Source organism: Oryzias latipes, chromosome 21 (genome assembly GCF_053564925.1).
Source record: "Oryzias latipes strain Hd-rR chromosome 21, Olatipes_Hd-rR_3.1".
Taxonomy (NCBI): domain Eukaryota; kingdom Metazoa; phylum Chordata; class Actinopteri; order Beloniformes; family Adrianichthyidae; genus Oryzias; species Oryzias latipes.
Window position 1 is genome coordinate 19,448,417 of NC_136257.1, and position 17,418 is coordinate 19,465,834.

At 38.7% G+C, this 17,418-nt stretch overlaps 1 protein-coding gene across 4 annotated transcripts in view; it reads right to left on the bottom strand.

Moving 5' to 3' along the window:
* The window catches only part of hecw2a (HECT, C2 and WW domain containing E3 ubiquitin protein ligase 2a), a 45,247-nt gene extending 31,628 nt beyond the window's left edge, over positions 1 to 13,619 (bottom strand). For all 4 annotated transcript variants that reach the window (XM_078939773.1, XM_023950856.2, XM_023950855.2 and 1 more), the window contains exons 1-2: positions 13,019 to 13,619; positions 4,982 to 5,612 (exon numbers count right to left, since the gene is read on the bottom strand). In XM_078939773.1, the coding sequence (XP_078795899.1) occupies positions 4,982 to 5,360 (379 nt within the window). In that variant the 5' untranslated portion in view covers positions 5,361 to 5,612; positions 13,019 to 13,619. The remainder of the gene's footprint in view (positions 1 to 4,981; positions 5,613 to 13,018) is intronic.
* Between the last annotated feature and the right edge of the window lie 3,799 nt (positions 13,620 to 17,418).

Sequence of the window (17,418 nt, forward strand, 5' to 3'; positions counted from 1 at the left end):
GGTGGTGGACGCTTTGTGGACTTTACAACATGTTTTATGTGGAACTTTGATGTATGCGATGGAAAAACTTCAACTTGTTGGAACGGAATACATTTGTACGGAGATAGTTTCTAACAAGTTCTTCCTAATAGTCACTGGCCTTTTCCATGTTTTCTTAATTTATATCATGTTCCGTTTTCAGATTTAGGCTGCTAATCATTCACACCCGTCTTCAGTAAAGTCAACCATTCCTCTGTAAGTTGTAGTGTCTGGTTTTCAGTTCTTCTCTGTCAGGTCATTTGCGTTTTCCTGTTGTTGCTTCTCTCTTTATTCATAGTTTGCTCATGTTATAGGTTAATTCATTAAAGTTTAAAGCTTGGGTTCTACATCACTGATTGATTCCTGCCAAATTTTGTTGTTTTCTAGTGTTATTTTTAAATATTTGCTGTTTTAGAAAATAATTTACACTTTTTAGTTCTCACATTAGACTGATTCTCCAATTTATACTACAATAGGTGCACAAAACAAAAATTGATGGGTGTAATGGAGTGAGTAAAATCCACCCAAAATAGCTTTTCTGTCGTCGGAAGGACAAAGTCCCTAAAACCTGGAGCAGGGGTGGGGGGTGGGGTCTTCATATTTTTCCGACTGAATGATGAAGGACCAAACTATGGAAAAAGTGTTTACGGTTTATGTGTGTGCTTTAAAAGGGGAGGCAGGTTGAAAGTCTGCTTAGTCAAGGGAAGTAGTAGCTCCTCTTGGGTATAGGATTCTAGCGCGGGTAATGAAGTGTTGTCAGCCCTGTGATCAATACAAAGTGACCTGAAGGTCTGCCTGGCAACAACATTTTACTTTGCCTCTTTTCCCTTTTCTGTGGCTCACTTCCTTCACTACTATGCTAAGAGAGAAAACCTCAGACAAATGTCTCCTGGCTTTTTAATTTCAATTTTATTTTAAATAAATATATAAATAAATTAAAAAACCTGTGTTATTTTCTGAATCTTGTTCCGGGTCACAGAGCGCTTGGGGTGTCTGTCTACGGTTCTGCAGACCAACTGGCTGTTATACATGTTGGAGAAGTCACCAGCAGAGCATTGCACTGCCCAAACAGCCCCCCAAGTAAAATTTGGCCTTCAATTAAGCAGAAAAATCTGCCAATGGGGTACGAACAATTGTCTTATCAATAATTCTTATTTTAAGTAAATAATTCTATTTCCTTGAACTAATAATATTTTGCTATTGAGCTACTTTTTGATAAGATTATTTTTCTTTAAACGAGCTCTCACACTCAATTGGTTTGAACCACTTGAAGCTAATAGAAATTTAGACTGTGCAGGAAGGCTGCAAACTCCTTACAAGCTGAGACTTAAACAAGGCCTGGAATGCAGCAAGCCTCCTGATCACCACTATCTATGGATCTTGGCCAGGCAAGCAGCAAAAAACATCTATGCTAATCTTTTTAGTGGTTCTTTGGAAGAGCTGATTGTTTGAAAACCTGTCATTTTCCTCAAACAATGCAGTTTTTATGGGATTCTAGTTCCAACTTTTTTTCTTTGAAAAATTAATTTTAGTTTTTTTTTTTGTGCCTGAAAGGAGAAAGATTTTCCAACAGTGGGTGCAAAAGCCAGAGTAAACCGATGTGCAGGGAATGGTTGATGTGCAAACGTTACAAATAAACCTAAACAACTATTGACAGAAGGGCTGCTATAAAACAATATTAAATTGCTGCTTGCATATTGATCATGATGACTTGTTTTGTCTACTTAAGTTTTTTTCTTTAAGTATTTTTTATGTTAATAAAAATAAACAGGACAGCAAGTGAAAGCTAAAACACTTAAAAGCAAAAACAAACAAATCCTGCTCACTGAAGATTATATTCAGAATTGGTAGTGACTCATTACAACAGAGCAAGAACGGTTACTCTGGGATTTCAGCTTCTTGGAACCAGCGGGTTCTTCCTTTCTGAAAGGGAAGGGTCATTCAGTCCAATTCTCATAAACAGTTATTGATTACAACAGAGCTACTGTCACAAGAACAGGAGGACGGCTGGATCCAAATGCAGCAGGTTTATTAGTTAAAAGTCCACAAAGCTAATTCAGGGTCAGCCAGGAAGGGGTCAATAACAGGCATAAGATCATCCAAGGAGAGACAGGGTAGTCAGGATCCAGGCGAGAGTCAGGGCAGGCGGCAGGCAAAGACACAGGGTCAGGAAACAGAAAAGGAAACAGTTGCTGGGAGCTGTAGTGTGGCTAGAACTCTGGAGTTGGCTCCTGTTGGTGACCAGAAGGGGAGACAGAGCTTTTACATCTGACACCTACCACCTAAAATGTCATTGTTTTATGTATGGTACAGATAAAATATTTTATATGGGGGAGCAGAAGACTTTGGAAGAGTTGAAAATAAGAACAGCGGAGTGGAAGGCCATTACAAATGAAACAATCAAACAGTTTTATTACTGCTGCTTTTGTTATTTTTGCTATATTTAAAGAAACTTGTATTGAGGATTTCTTAATCTTTGTCAATAATGATAAATATGGCATATCCCCTCCTGACATAATCCTGTATTTTATCTGGGCTGTGGACCCCTTAGTGACATTGTGGTTAGGGAGTAGTGCCGTAGTATGAAGGATTTTGCCCAGGGACCCATACTGGATGAAGCCCATATGGCCCCCTGGTGTGGTGACCCCTGGTTTCTTGCACACCAGTCTTACCCCTAGCCAACTGAGCCACCCAGCCACTAAAAATAGATTTTCTAACTCTGCCCCTGGTTTTAGAAGACAAAACCATTAGAGGATCACAATTTTTTCTGCTTGCAGTCAATCACTTAAAAGCATTTTTTTCTTTTTATTTATATAAACTTCAATTATTGGGTTACATTTTCAGTTAGTTTTCTTAGAGCCAAACACTTTTTGGTGCAGTCATTTTAACCTGGTTTTATAGCATTTGTTTTCATTTGTCTGATCCACATTGGCTTCTCATCCTCTGTTTGGTCTCTGTTTTCCATGTGTTCAAGCAAATAACTTATATTTTATGGGCTTAACTGACTAAAGCAAAAACCTTTTCCTCTATTTGTGCTTTCACTTTACCAAAAGATTAAGAATATTAGTCGTCATTATTACACCGTACGTCCCTAACATTGTATGAGAAATTCTTTATGGCACATTTTATCACAGTGCTCCACTTCTGCTAGTGTTAAAAGTAAGACAGGACTCATGTAAGGAGCCACAATTTGAAGATAGTAATGCCTTTAAGTGAGTTGCATTAGTGTTTGTCAGGATGCTCAAAAACAGCAGCAAGCTTAAAGGTGACATCAGGACTCCAATGAGAATGTGCTGGCTGCACACTATTCCTCCTGTATTACTTTTCACAATCATGGACAGAAATGCTTCTCGGTTTGAGCCGTCTTCAGCACTCAGCTAAATGGATCCTGCCCCTTGTCAAATTCCCGTCTCTAAGCAGGACTGGCATACATTCCGTTAGCCCACCCTGTTCGCTTTCCAGAGGTGCGTGTGACCTGCAGGCTTGGAGGTGGCATGTGATCGCACACTGAAGCACAGCCACCCGTGTTGACTCAGCCCTCCGTCCTGTGTAAAATCTCAACAGCTAAGGTTTCAGTATTGACTCAGAGTTTCTACCTGGCTGTTGTTGGTGCTCCAATAATAAAACACCGGGATCAGCTGAAAAGCTCTGAGGACAAAATAGGTCAAGCAAGCTCTCAGCCTACGAGCTTCCAAAAAAAGATTGAACAAAGAACAAAAACAACTGTGCAGTGGAGGAGCCAGAAAGTTTTGTTCTGCCGATCTGGATTTTGATTTGAAACTTGCACTTGAGCCCAGATGTGGCTCACTGTGATAAATAATTTCCAGATGTCTTATTCTTTTAAAGTCATTTTTTTAGTTTTCTAGCTGATTTTAACCACAACCTAAATGTTGCTGTGGAAAACATCTGCTTCATAGCATACAGTATTTGTTCCCATTAGAAACCCCATTTTATTTCAAACTAACTTGGAAATATCATCAATTTATATGTTTTATTAAGCTGAAAAGTGGTGCTCATGACCACAGAGTCAAAGTGTAGATCTGTTGTAGAAATTCCATGTAAAAACACTAAGTTTAAACATTTTTCCTTCTTCTATTACAAAAGAAAACATTCAAATTGATGCTAAGAACTAATTATTGGATTTAAAAAAAACAAAGACAAAATCTTAACTCTGCCACGTGTTTAGCACTCACGTGTTGAATTTTTGAATCACAGCTTAGCCCCAGCCTCTGGCGTCAGCCGGCTAATGGGCGATTTTAATCATTAAAATATTTTTGTATAATTTAGTGAACTCTTTGTGAAGGCTGCAGGCTGTGCCATGCTTGCAATACCTGAAAAATAAGCATAGAAAAACCACTAATGACTGAAATGCCTCTGCCTTTGCCTAGTGTAAAAGATGTGTAGCACTTAAGCTATCAGCATAGTGAGCATCGACCCAATCAAAGTGAAAGCTCACTTGAATATTTAGCTGCTATTGGAGTTGATTTTACATCTGTGCTGCAGCATGAAAGCCCCCCCCCATATATATATATATATATATATATATATATATATATATATATATATATATATATATATATATACACACATACATATACATATACGCATAAATTCCTGCTGACATCACATTTGCTGCATTGAGATGATCCTATGTGGTACAGGATGTCTTTTATTATGATAGGATGTCATGTGAACCTCTGTCAAAAGTAATAAACTGTTTCGTATTTTGAAAAATGTATATCTTTATGATTATTCTTTATTTAGGCAAAATATTATCATTTTTATTTAACAGTAACATAGGCATAAATGCCAATCATTGTCTTCTTTTTCTAAAGGGACTTTGTGGTTCCTACTAGGTTTAGTCATCAGAAATCAATCTGAATGCCTTTTAAGGTTAACAGTTGCAGACCCTTGCCCTATCTCAACAGCAACATTTAAAAAAATGCTTAAACCAAAGTCTTACCAATGTGGTACAATCCAATCCAGTCCGTGGCGTCCACTTCCTCCTTAATGTCCCAGGATATGACCAGGTTCTGCCCTCGGTTCAGAGTGTGCTCCAGAGTGGAAGCAGTCAGTGAGGACCGGCTCTGGGAGCTCACTAAGTCTGTGTCACTGTTGGCTCGGGTGAGCCCAACGGGACTACTGACTACTGAGGTAGGATCGACAGCTGCACCCCCCCTTTCTGCCAATGTCCGCAGGTTGTCTGGGCTGAGAGTGTGTCGAAGGTGAGGGCTGCGCCTTCGCGGGGCTGAAAGATGTTCGCGGCCTCCTACGGCCAGGTTGGGTGGGTTGTGGGAACGGGTCCTGGCTGGCAGGACCGCTGTGGCGAGGGAAGGGCGCATGATGTGCAAATGGTGAAGGGGGTAGCTATGAAAACAATAGACCCAAAATCAAAAAGAACTGGAGGAGGTTCTTAGCAAGTAGAGTGTTCTTCAAAATTTGGCTTCATTTGTCAGTGTCAGGTGAGATTTGTTGTAAAGAACCCATGCAGGTCTCTGATCAGATGAGTTGGTTTCCTCTGTGCAGAGGCCTCTGCTGTTGATCTTTTAGCTGGTTTTTGCTCTTAGTTTTCTGATCCATTTCACTGCAATGACCTGCAGATGGGAAAACACAAAAAAATGTTTTTTGTACAACATAACTGATGATGACACATCATAAACTCCATTCAGCTTGAATCTTCACAACCTCCAGAGATGATTTTAGGAGAGCACAAGCCTTTCATCTAAACCACTATGGGTAATCCCTCCTTCACAACACATATTTATGAATAATCCACAAATCTCTTGTCATCAACCTTATTTTAAACTTTCCTTTTGAACATTGTTTTGATTTTAAAACTGTGAGACTCGCATAAGGATGACATTACTGTATATTAGGAAACAAAAACAAGCTTGTGCACTTCACGTTTCTGCCTCTGTGAGGTTTTAGTCAGAGCACACTGCTTTGATGAAAACAGGGAGAGGAGACACATGGCTGTTATCTGCCTCCCAGAGAGCTCTTCAATCAGCAGATGCCAGTTTGGGAAATGCCTGGGGAGCGCTTTCAGTCTCAGCATGAGCCATTTTGTTTTTAATGCACAAGGCATGCAATCTCAGTATCCACATGGGGTGCTTGGTTTCAAGCAGACCAAGTAATAAAATCAGATTTTTTTTACCAGCATGAAGGGATGTGCCAAAAAGAACCCATGATAGGCACAATCCTAGAAACCTTTATTTTTCTTACAATTATTATACAATTAAATACTCTATTATACATTGAAAAGAAAAAACAGACCATTTTACAGGCTCAAGCATTTGTTTCACAAAAAAAAGTACTTTAGAAACTTTTTTTTCAACAAATAACTTCTGTACTGTACTGTCAAATAATCATTTTAATCATCAATGTGAACAGATGGCTTCAAATTGCTGAGATTAGCCCCGCCCACCGCGACCTGAGTAATTGGATTACACCGGAGAAAATTTTAAATAATTACGAAACAAAAATACAAAGTACAGTCGGACAAATAGTGACTCAGGTGTATTCACTGCTCTTCAGACTGAGCCGCTGCATCCTGACTCCGCTCTGCAGTGTTTTCTTCTTTTGCAGGTGTGTTTGTTCGGGAGAAGAACATAGTGATAGTCAGTTGTTGTCGCTTTTTTTTCTATGGGTTTTAGAGACACAATGATTTGCACGTACGTGATGTAAATTTGGCAAGCTGTTTTACGTACGTGTACATATTAAACTGCAACGTTATGGACGCACAGGTAGAGAAGAAGCGGAAGTGACTTTTTAGCTGAGCAGAATGCAGAACACAATGCACGATGCAAATCCGTGAAGTAGCGAAACCGTGAAAAGTAAACCGCGTTATAGCGAGGCATTACTGTAATCCAAAAACCAGCGGTCTGAGCACCAGCCCCTCTCAACCCATGAAAACGAGTGGGTTCTCACATTTATACGAATGAAAGTAAGAACAGCCCCTCTTGCACCTCCCCCCCAAGCTAACACACACAAATCATTACTAGCTCTATTCGGAGATAATCAGCAAAAACGCTTTCATTTTCTATGCACAATATGCACATCCATCCTTGCAATAGTTTGGAGGGTTTTTTTTTCGTGGGCGAAAGGCAGACATGCTGCCATGCCGGCTCTAGGTTGATCTCATGAAATGGGTGGAAGCTTCAAGGAGCGAAAGGTCGAGCCTAAGAAATTGAGTCATCTTACTTTTGGGTGGGAAACTGAACTGTGAAAATGACTATAATTGTTTTTTAGTGTACCAAAGGTAATTTATCCTCATGGTATAGATTACTCTGAACGGCTAAAGAAAATCACGATAAAGGCTATTTTAGATTAGATTAGATAACTTTATTTACGATTTATCTACGATGGGGAAATTAACTCATCTCCGGCAGCAAGAAAGACATCAAAAATGACATCCAAATTGAATAAATACAGCTCCAAAATTGACATATGATCCACTGTATAAATAAAAAAGTAAAAAAGTACACACCTAAAAAATAACCGTTGAAGAAAAAAACTGAAAACAATAACAACTGCAACAAAAGTACCGTAAATGAATAAATGCGTGAAAGAAAAACGCCTGTGTCACTGTAACACGGTGTTGTACAGTCTGATGGCTGTGGGGAGGAATGACCTGCGGTAGTGCTCCTTCTTGCACTGTGGGTGCAACATTCTGGTGCTGAAGGAGCTGGTCAGTGCCTCTACAGTTTGGTGCAAGGGGTGGGAGGGGTTATCCATGATGGATGTTAGCTTTGCCAACATCCTCCTGTCCGCCACCTCCTCCATGGACTCTAGTGTGCAGCCCAGGACAGAGCCGGCCTTCCCAATCAGTTTGTTAAACCTCTTCATGTCTCTGCCTGCACTGCCTCCTGCCCAGCATACAACTCCATAAAGGATTACTGAGGCCACAACAGTGTCACAAAAGGTCCTGAGCAGCTGTCTGCACACGCCGAACGACCTCAGTCTCCTCAGCAGGTGGAGGCGACTCTGACCTCCTGTACAGAGCATCCGTGTTGTTGGACCAGTCCAGTCTGTTGTTACGGTGAAGAGCCAGGTATTTAAATGTGTCCACAAACTCAATGTCTGAACCCTGAATGTTCACCATTTACGTTTACATATCACTATCTAAGATATTTTAATATTTGTATATGAGATATAATATATAAATATCATATATAATCCACTCCTTTTAAAGCAATAATTAAGCACAGTTAATGAATTCAATGTTTAATGTATTATATGTGTAAGCACAAATATGTCTATTAATAAATAAGAGTTATAATAGCATAGATGTATATGTGTATGTAGAAAATGTGTATTTTTTTTACTTTTAACGTTTCATTCTCCAAAATCAGGACCAATCATCTCAGGTTTGACAATAAATTGATTTCAGATGTTAGATAAGATAAATTTAGAAATCCCTCAATTTTAATATTCGCTTACAAATGTATTAATGACTGTTCAGTCCTGTAGCATTTTTTAAAAACCTAAAAATATTCATTTGATGCTGTTTTTGCTGTATTAAATCCACTTAAATCTGTTTTGTTTTTATACAGTTGTGTTTTAATGTCAAACACATTTTAAAACAACTGCTTCTATAGATCTCTGTTGTGTCTCTTATTAATAATGAGAACGATTTTCAAACAGAGTCCTAACAGTAAGGCTGACATTTTTCCCTGCTCACCTGTTACCTGTAAGATGATTTGTGTAAGATCTCACATTTATGGCTCCAACATCGACAAACTCGCCTTCTGATTGAATACATTTGATGAATCGGCCTTTCCACTGCAGTACATGGATTGAATGGGTTTCCCCAGGCCTGCCATTGAAACTGGATCTGTTGCGTTTGACACACGGAAAAGCCTGAATGTCCCTGACTCAACAAGATTACCAGAGCATGGCCCCATCGCATAAACGTCCACGTGCACACTCATGCACAGAGACAGGGAACCGTCACATAGGGATTTAGTAGAGAATAAAACCTTCATCACAGATGCAGGAATACTTAAATCCAGCACACGTGTGCACATGGCCTGGAGCTCCGTCCAACAACACCCACAGGAGGAGCAACTTCCATCCACAGGCAGAGGTTTGGCTAAAGAAGAAGCCAAACTAAGTATATCTGTAGCTGCTGGGTGGTTACATAAAGGCAGCTGTGGCTCAGAATTTGTGCTAAATCCCAAATTTGCCAAACATTTTCTAATAGTGATGTGGAACGGTAGCTCAAAACCAGCAGTCAAAGAAAAACTGCATCAGCTAAAAGCTGCAAAGACCAAATCACGACCCCGGGAGAGGCATTTAGCAATCTGGAGTTGATCCAGTGCTTTTCTTCCAAAAGACTCCTTTTATAATCCCATCCCCACTGCCTTCCAGATTGACCTGGATTAGTGACTTACTCTGACGAAGTAAAAATAGATAAAGCGATCATACGGCAACAAGAAATCAGCTTTTCTCTGATTTGATCTCCTTCTTATTTTGATGTTCAGTCGTGATGCTGTCACACGTCTTGGATGAAAATAGATCACACACCACTGAATGCATTGTTTCAGCTGTTAAACTTGTCCTCCTCTGTCCTAAACAAAATGGAAACAAACACTTTTTTTTTGTGTTGTGGTCCTGGTGACGGTGAAGGGATCCCTGCTTCCTCATTGTGTGTGCGTATGTGAGCGAGTGAGGGGGTTTTGGGTTAGTGCAGATGTCAGCAGAGCCCCCACCCCCCACCCCCCTGGAGGTGACTGCAGCACTTTACGGCCCCACAGAGCGGACACCTTGAGAGCTGGCACAAACTCAGTCGTGCTCAGATCTTATTGTTCTTCAGTGAGATGTAAAGTCGAGGAACAAATGAAATCCAAGCCTGTGCACTTCTTGAAGCTCTTCTCAGACCCAGCTATGCAAACTGCAATCCAAGATTTGGAGAGTCTAGCTAAAAGATGAGCTTCCCTAAACAATCCTAAACATTAGAAAAAAGTGTTTGAACATTTACCTTCCTAAATTAAAAGCTCAGAGATTGTTGATGTATTATGTAAAGGATGTTAGATTTTGATTTTTTGATTTGAAATGGTTTATTTCAAGCAATCAAATAGAAATAATACACAAAAACAATACAATCATCAGTTATACATTCATACAATAACTAATCCAACTTAGGATAATTAGACATATTAACAAATATTGCTTGACAGGGAGTGGAAAGAAGCGAACTTATATAATCCCACCCCTGTTCTACCGTAACCATTTTATTACATGATTTATCATTATCCGGTTCATACATTTTATCATACAGAATTAAGAATCCTGAAGTATCAATGAAGCACATGACAAAGATGAATTACTTAAATTATTTTTAAAAAAGAAAATAACTTTTAGAAATCAACATGGCAATGAAGTATCCAAAATATATGCAAATTATGTTACTTATAAAAATCATTGATATGATTAAAAAATAATACTATATCAGTAAAATAGACAAAACACTGTTTCAGAAATTTCCATAGAAAAATTTGATCAGGAAAAATCATAAATAAACGTATCAATTTTTTGGAGCAAGTGAAGTAGTATCATTGAAAGTCAATCAATCTAACCATTTTCAATAATTGATTAATCATTTCTTTTATTATTTAAAATAGATACCATAGATAGTAATGACATCCTGACAGAAAAGGTTATTTGAGTTTTACCTTAATGTTTGAAATGTTTCACTTCATTAACTTTTAGGGCTGTTAATCAATTGTTTTTGTCAAACAAGATATTTTGTAGAAAACTTATTTTTTTGTAGTAATGAATTCTTATTTTTTAGGTTTGGCTTCTACCTTTTCCCCCTGGGTATTCACTGTAAAAATAACCAACATTCTGTCCATGTTATGCGGCTAAAAACATTTTAGTTTCTTTCTTTTGTGAGAAAACATCTTTGTCAGGTAAAACCACATAGATTCATTTTTTACTTCATTGATTCAAGTTTTCTGTTTTTCTTCCTGCAATTTATCTTTCATTCGCAGAATAATTGGGTTTCTATCATTATTCTCAAAGGTTCTTGAACCACTGAAATTTATTCTTCAAAATCAGATTTGAATGTGTTTATTAGGATTGTTTTTTGTTTGTTTGTTTTTAAAAGCATTTTTCTTGCCTAGTCTCATTATCTCACCTTTGTTTCCACTTAATGACAAAAAGAGTTACGCTATTGGCAAGATTAGAAATTAAGTTCAATTCTTCAAATGTTGGTGTAATCTTATAACTTGTGTGAAAATTCAGTTATGCAATATGGCATACAGCATATTTACTTATAAGTTTTTTTAATGCATATAAATATTAATCAAACGTTTGTTTTTTAGAATAACATCTAAAATGAACTGTAAAACAATGGCTTTATATTCTGTCAAAGTGTTTCCTGTTATTACTTACATAGGAATACAAAAACAATGACACACTCCCAAAGAAAGAAAGAAAGAAAGAAAGAAAAATGATACTTCCGAAGAAAATTGTTCCTTGTAGGACAGATGGACAGACGGATAAATGGACGGACAGATGAACTGACGGACGTCCAAATGAATAGGTGGACAAATAAAAGCATTTTAGTCATTAGAAAAACTGAGTGTCAAAATAAAACTAGAGATGTGTAAATTATACTAATATTCCATAAAACATTTAAGAAAAGTATATGTTACACTAAACAAGTGGAGCATGGGAATATGTGATGTAAAGTGACGTAACTTAATTTCCTGTCAGTTTTTTGTGTTCAAAAACACAACATGCTTCTAAGAAACAAAGATATTTTAGATAGCACAGACTCTGTGTGCATTGCTTTAATGAGGTCTAGTGGTGGCATGAAGTATGTTCAGCTGCTAGACAAAGGTATAAAATGTTTGTATTTACAAGATTTGCAGATGTGACAGACTGGGACCTACCCAGGGTGCACCCCTCCTTTGCCCAACACCGACCCCGAAAGGGATGCAGCAGGTTAAGAAAATTGATGGATGGATGTGCAGATGCTTTTGTCCATATCACATTTGCAGGGATGCAACATGACATTGGAAAAGAAAAAATGTGTGCACAAAATAAAAATGCCAATTTGGGCACAAAAATACTAATTTGAGGGAACAGTATTTTATAGGAAGGAGCATTAATGCAGAAAAGTGTGATGAGATTTTGCAGCAACAAACATTGCCTTTCGTGGCATGTTTTTGTGGGATGCCCATGCATTTTTCCATGGGAATAGATCAAATCACACTATGCTTACATTAAAAAGCTGCAAACCAAAAAGAAACGTGAAAAAACGTTAGTCTCTGAGATCATTTTTAGGGAAGGAAAGAAATAAAATGTGGTATTTTATAGATAAACCCACTCCCAAAACTTATTATATGTGCCTTAAATTAATAGCATGTATTGCTATTGTGATTTAATGCATTTAATGCTATTAATTGTTATATATCAATGATCAGGCTGTTAGGGAGATAAAAGAATAGATTCAAAGGCAACAGTAACTTGAGTTAGGTTCCGCCTGATTAGAATTCTGTGCACCTCCATGCAGCGTCTTGGAGCATAAGCCATAGTAAAACTGAGACGTGCAGATACAACCTCTCATCCAGCATAACTGCGTTACATAACAGTTTGCCTCCAACCTGGATCTTTTCTGATCACTCTGTGGCGGCCGCTACGCGCGCTCACATGACCGACAAGGCCGTTCAAGTACTGCACTGGCGGAATGTGCAGGTGTCATCGTGCGCTATTGGATTACTGTGGGAATTCCCTACGTCATTTTCTTTTAGCCACTTCTTCTAGAAGAGGCTTGCGTTTGACACCCGCATCTTCCAAAAGCCCCCCTTGAGTGCCAAGCGGGCGCGCAAATAGATCATGATGGACGGAGGTCATTGCTGCGGTGGCTTAATGACAGATGGAGCTGCTCAGCGCGTCATCTTCTCCCCCCACCGACACAACCACCTCAACATAACTGCTGGGAGCGTGAACACCTCTGCCTCCATGCCAGACGGCGCTGCGTGGCTGCGCTTACCTTTTGACGCAGAGGTGCGGGGCTGTCACCCGCGCTCTGTCGGTGCTTCCTGCGCGGGGATGGCACGGTTTTGCTTCTCGTGCCTGCAGTCGAACTCAAGCGAGACGGGTGGGGTGCCGCGGTAGACCCCCCCCCCCCCTCCCTTATAGATCCAGGGCAGCTTTGGAGTCACGTAGCGGAGACGTTTTCCCTGTGAAAAAGCTCTGCAGAGACCTCGGTGCTCCACTGGAGCTGCGCACAGAAACTCCACCGCCACCTCCCAGCTCCTTTCCGCACCGCAGGCTGCTACCGCTCCTCCTGCTGCTCCGGATGCTGATGCTGAGGATGCTGATAGTCTCAAGTGTGCATCTGAAGCAGACACGCTTCTCTAAGCATCGCAGTGCACTGCAGTCGACGTCCTCCCAGCAGTCCCGGCAGATACAACAAATCTAAGCTTACAGCTGCTGCCAGCTCCCCCACCCCCCCAAAAGAGGAGGAATGACAGTCTACCGGAGGATGGCGCATTGCATTTTGGATTGTTTGCAGTAGCGCGTCTTCTTACACGAGAGGCTGAAGGATTTACTCTCAGAACCATCAGGCTATGTTTGGCTGTTGATAATCTACTTGATCCAATGCACTGCATATTAGATGGGTTGGGGGTATGGGTGGGCGGCGACTGTATTAAATAAAGAGACCACATGTCCACCTGTGGAACAAGACAGCACACGTCCACGCGCTCAGAGAGGAATTTTCCACATAATCATAAATTGTGCTGCTTTATTTCTATGAGGCAGCTCTGATAATGGCGCACTTTTTTGCAGAAAAACAAAAAACTATATGATCGGAGCACATGGGGACATTCAACAAAAGACAAAAAAACAACAACAAGAAATTAACATTTGAAAATGTATGTTATCATAAAGAAAGATTTTAATTCAAATATCACATTTACTCAATTAAAAGGAGCAAAACCAAAGAATACATAAAAAGGGGGGTATACTCGTCTTCCTGCTAAACGTTCACAGCCTTAACGTCTTTTATTATCCGGGTTCCTCAGAGGATCTTCAATGTTGTTTGTTTTTTTTTGAAAAGTGACTCTTTTTTTTGGCTTTAAGGTTGATTTCAGACATGAGCAAATGCATTACAAGTTGAAAAGGACATGTTTGACATATTTCGCATTTTAAAAAGTAATTTCTGAAATAAGACTTCTTGCAATTTATGAAAGTTTATGTTTAGGGGGGCATAGCTGAAAAATGGTGTGCAGAAGCATTAAACTGTCAACTCTTAAAGACACAACTCTTAAAGAAAAAAAAACGATTAAAGAAAAGAACTAACAAAAAAAACTCTATGAGAGGAAAAACTTTGGGGGAGTAAAAAGTTCCTTTCAGGATGTGAAAAACGAATATTTCATCTACATCATGAAAATGAACTCAGACAGGACAAGTTCAGGGAAACTTTAGGATTTCAGGGGCCACGTCACAGATTCCTGGTTGTTAAAATGCTGTTTCCAAGACACTATAGTAGTCATATTTGGTGATCTCTAAAAAGGGTTTCTGAAACACCCCAAAATAAGGGGAACTGTACCCAGTTGATTAATAAACAAACAAACAAAAAGAAAAACAAAAAAAAAAAAAACACGGACTGCTTTGGCCTTTCTGGGAAGATACACTGCCTTCTACTGGTTACAGCTATAAACTGCATCGGTATCCTTTTGTTTGTAAGCAACTAATGGGGAAAGACCTTTAAAGATAATATTCATTCTCAAACATTTCTTGTTCCTTTTTGGTTTTTATTCATACACCCTCAAAAAACTGAAAAAGAAAAAGTTAGAATCAAATGTGTGTTTCCCATTTAGTGTTTGCAGTTGTTCACAGCAAAAATAAGAATCTGAAGAAATCTCAATGTTCATTCAATTGTGGTTGTCTGCATTTAAACCATTTTTCAAATTTGACATCAATGCTACGGCCCCCATTTGCCTCCATCCAGTTAAAAATAAGGCTTTGAAGGTACAATATATGAACCACATCCTGTTAGGAACCACATTCTGACACATCAACACACTAAAATCAAAGCCTCTCGTAAAACCTCTCTTTAAGAAACTTGGACTGCTTTGGTTGATTAATGGCACGTTTCTTTCAGGAGATGCTGCTATTCTGCTTGGTTTTTAATCACTCCCTCCTTCTGAGGTAGTTCTTGATGTCAGCATGTTCAAGAGAGCTGCTGACGAATGTGTTCATGATTCTGAGTTCATCTGTGCTTTTCATATGATGAGGTGCAAGGAGTTTTTTTAATCTGATAGTAATAATGTACTTTTTTAAGCTTTAAACAAATCTATGGTCGCATAGTTCAGAAAAGTGTGAAAATGGAGACTATCTGTCATCAAAAAAAGGACAGACCTCAGCAAACATTTGAGGTCCTTTTCTTCTTTATGTCTCAGCCAGAGTTAGTTTCCACATTTCAACTCTTTTCTTAAGAATTAATTGTATCTACTGTTACTCTCAGTCTTTTATTACATCCTTCTTGTTTCAGTTTAATCCAGGGGTCTGCAACTTTTAACCCTTAAAAGAGCTGTTTGGTCCAGTGTCTCACTGACCAAAACACAGCAAGAGCCTCAAAGTCTTACCTAAACATTTAGAAGATTAAACTCTATTAATGTTTTTGTGACCATTAAACCATTCATTTATAAACTGTAGCTTTAAATATTTACAACAGTTTAGCTACAACTGTGTTATATTTCTATTGTATTTCTTTGGGCAGCAGCACATGCAAGATCCTTTCAAAAGAAAATGTGTCAAATAAGATTCTTACAGTAGATTTGCAAACATTCCTTAAGAATTTTGCCTCTAAACAGCTACAATTCATAAAATAAGAATATGTGTTTAAAGTTTTACCAACAATAAACCACTCTTAAAATAGGTCAAACATTGTAACATAGTTTTGTATCATTATCTGACGCGTGCGCAGTTTGAATAAAGAGTGAAGATCTCAACACTTCTTGATTTAGTGTCATGTCAACAGAGGTTAAACAAAAACAACAACAAAATACTCGTCTAAGATCACCTCAGTTCAAAATTTTCAAATTAATGACAAAACTTAACTTACAAACCTCATATTTATTATAATTGTTTGTGTTTGTCTGGAAAACCAGAGAAACACAATGGAGGAATAGCACACTTTTGCGTTGACTGGAGTGATGAGGGCCCATGCTACCAGCAGAAACTCAGGAGAGCCGGCTCTTCCAGAGTTCAGTGAAGGACTACTCTTTCCAGTCCTGAGAAAGAGCTTTAGAAAATTCTCCAAGGGGAAACAAAGACAATCATCTGAAAAACGGCAGTCAGGCTGGACATGGTCAAGTTTGAAGCGTGACATTTTGTCCATGTATAAGCTCTCTTGCCAAAAATAAATAAATCCCACTACCAAAAATGCATGAACTGAGCTCTATTAAAGTCAAAATATCTGATTTGAAGAAAAACCAAAAAGTCCGTTTGAAGATGTTTTGAATAACAAAAAAAGGCTTCTGAAACAATAAAGATTTAATATTTTTGTAGTGGTGCCATTAAAATTAATCGAATATTTAACATCTTAAAAACAAATAATCAGGTCAAAGCTTTGATCCAACAAAAATCCAGGATGTCTTCAGAGGCTACAATTTAGTTCCTGCCCAATTAGTAATTCATTTCAACCAAAGTTACATTAAGATTGCTTCATTAAAAATGCTCCATCTCATGTTAAACAAGAAAATCGTCTTCTTTGTTTTAGGCTGCTCCATTTACCCATCCTCCACCAATCCAACCTCCCTCATGCCCTTCTTCACCACATCAATGAACCTCCTCTTTGCTCTTCCTCCAGGCCTATATATAAGTACTGAAAGTCCTCCTAAATGTTTCAATTGAGTTCATCTGATTTACACACAGATACTGTCTTGTTGACCGTCTTTCTTCCCCTTTCTAAGGCAAACCTCCACCTCTCTGGATGTTTCTCCGCCTGCTCTCACTACAGATCACAATGCAGTAATGCAACCACAAGAGGGCACATTCCAGTGATTCTATGTCCAGGTGAAAGCAGAGGATTTTGTGTCCATGCAGTGACTGGTAGAGCATCTTACATAAAGCAAAGCCAATTTAACAAGTATATTTAGTAACTTTATATCAGTATGAATCATTTGTCTTGCAATCAAAGGCATGAAGCATTGAGCCATGAATCTCTTTTCAGATTTAAGCAGTAGAATAGAAATCATTTCAGCTTCTAACAACTTTTATTTTAAAAAATCTGATCTGCCCTCTAACGGCCTGGTAGAAGACATTCATTATTTTGCTGTTATAAAGGCTGAGACATATTTTAAACTGTAGATGGCTGCATTTCTGAAGCCTTCCTTTTTATCAACATGATACAAGGTTAGTCTGAACGACCTGCTAAAATCA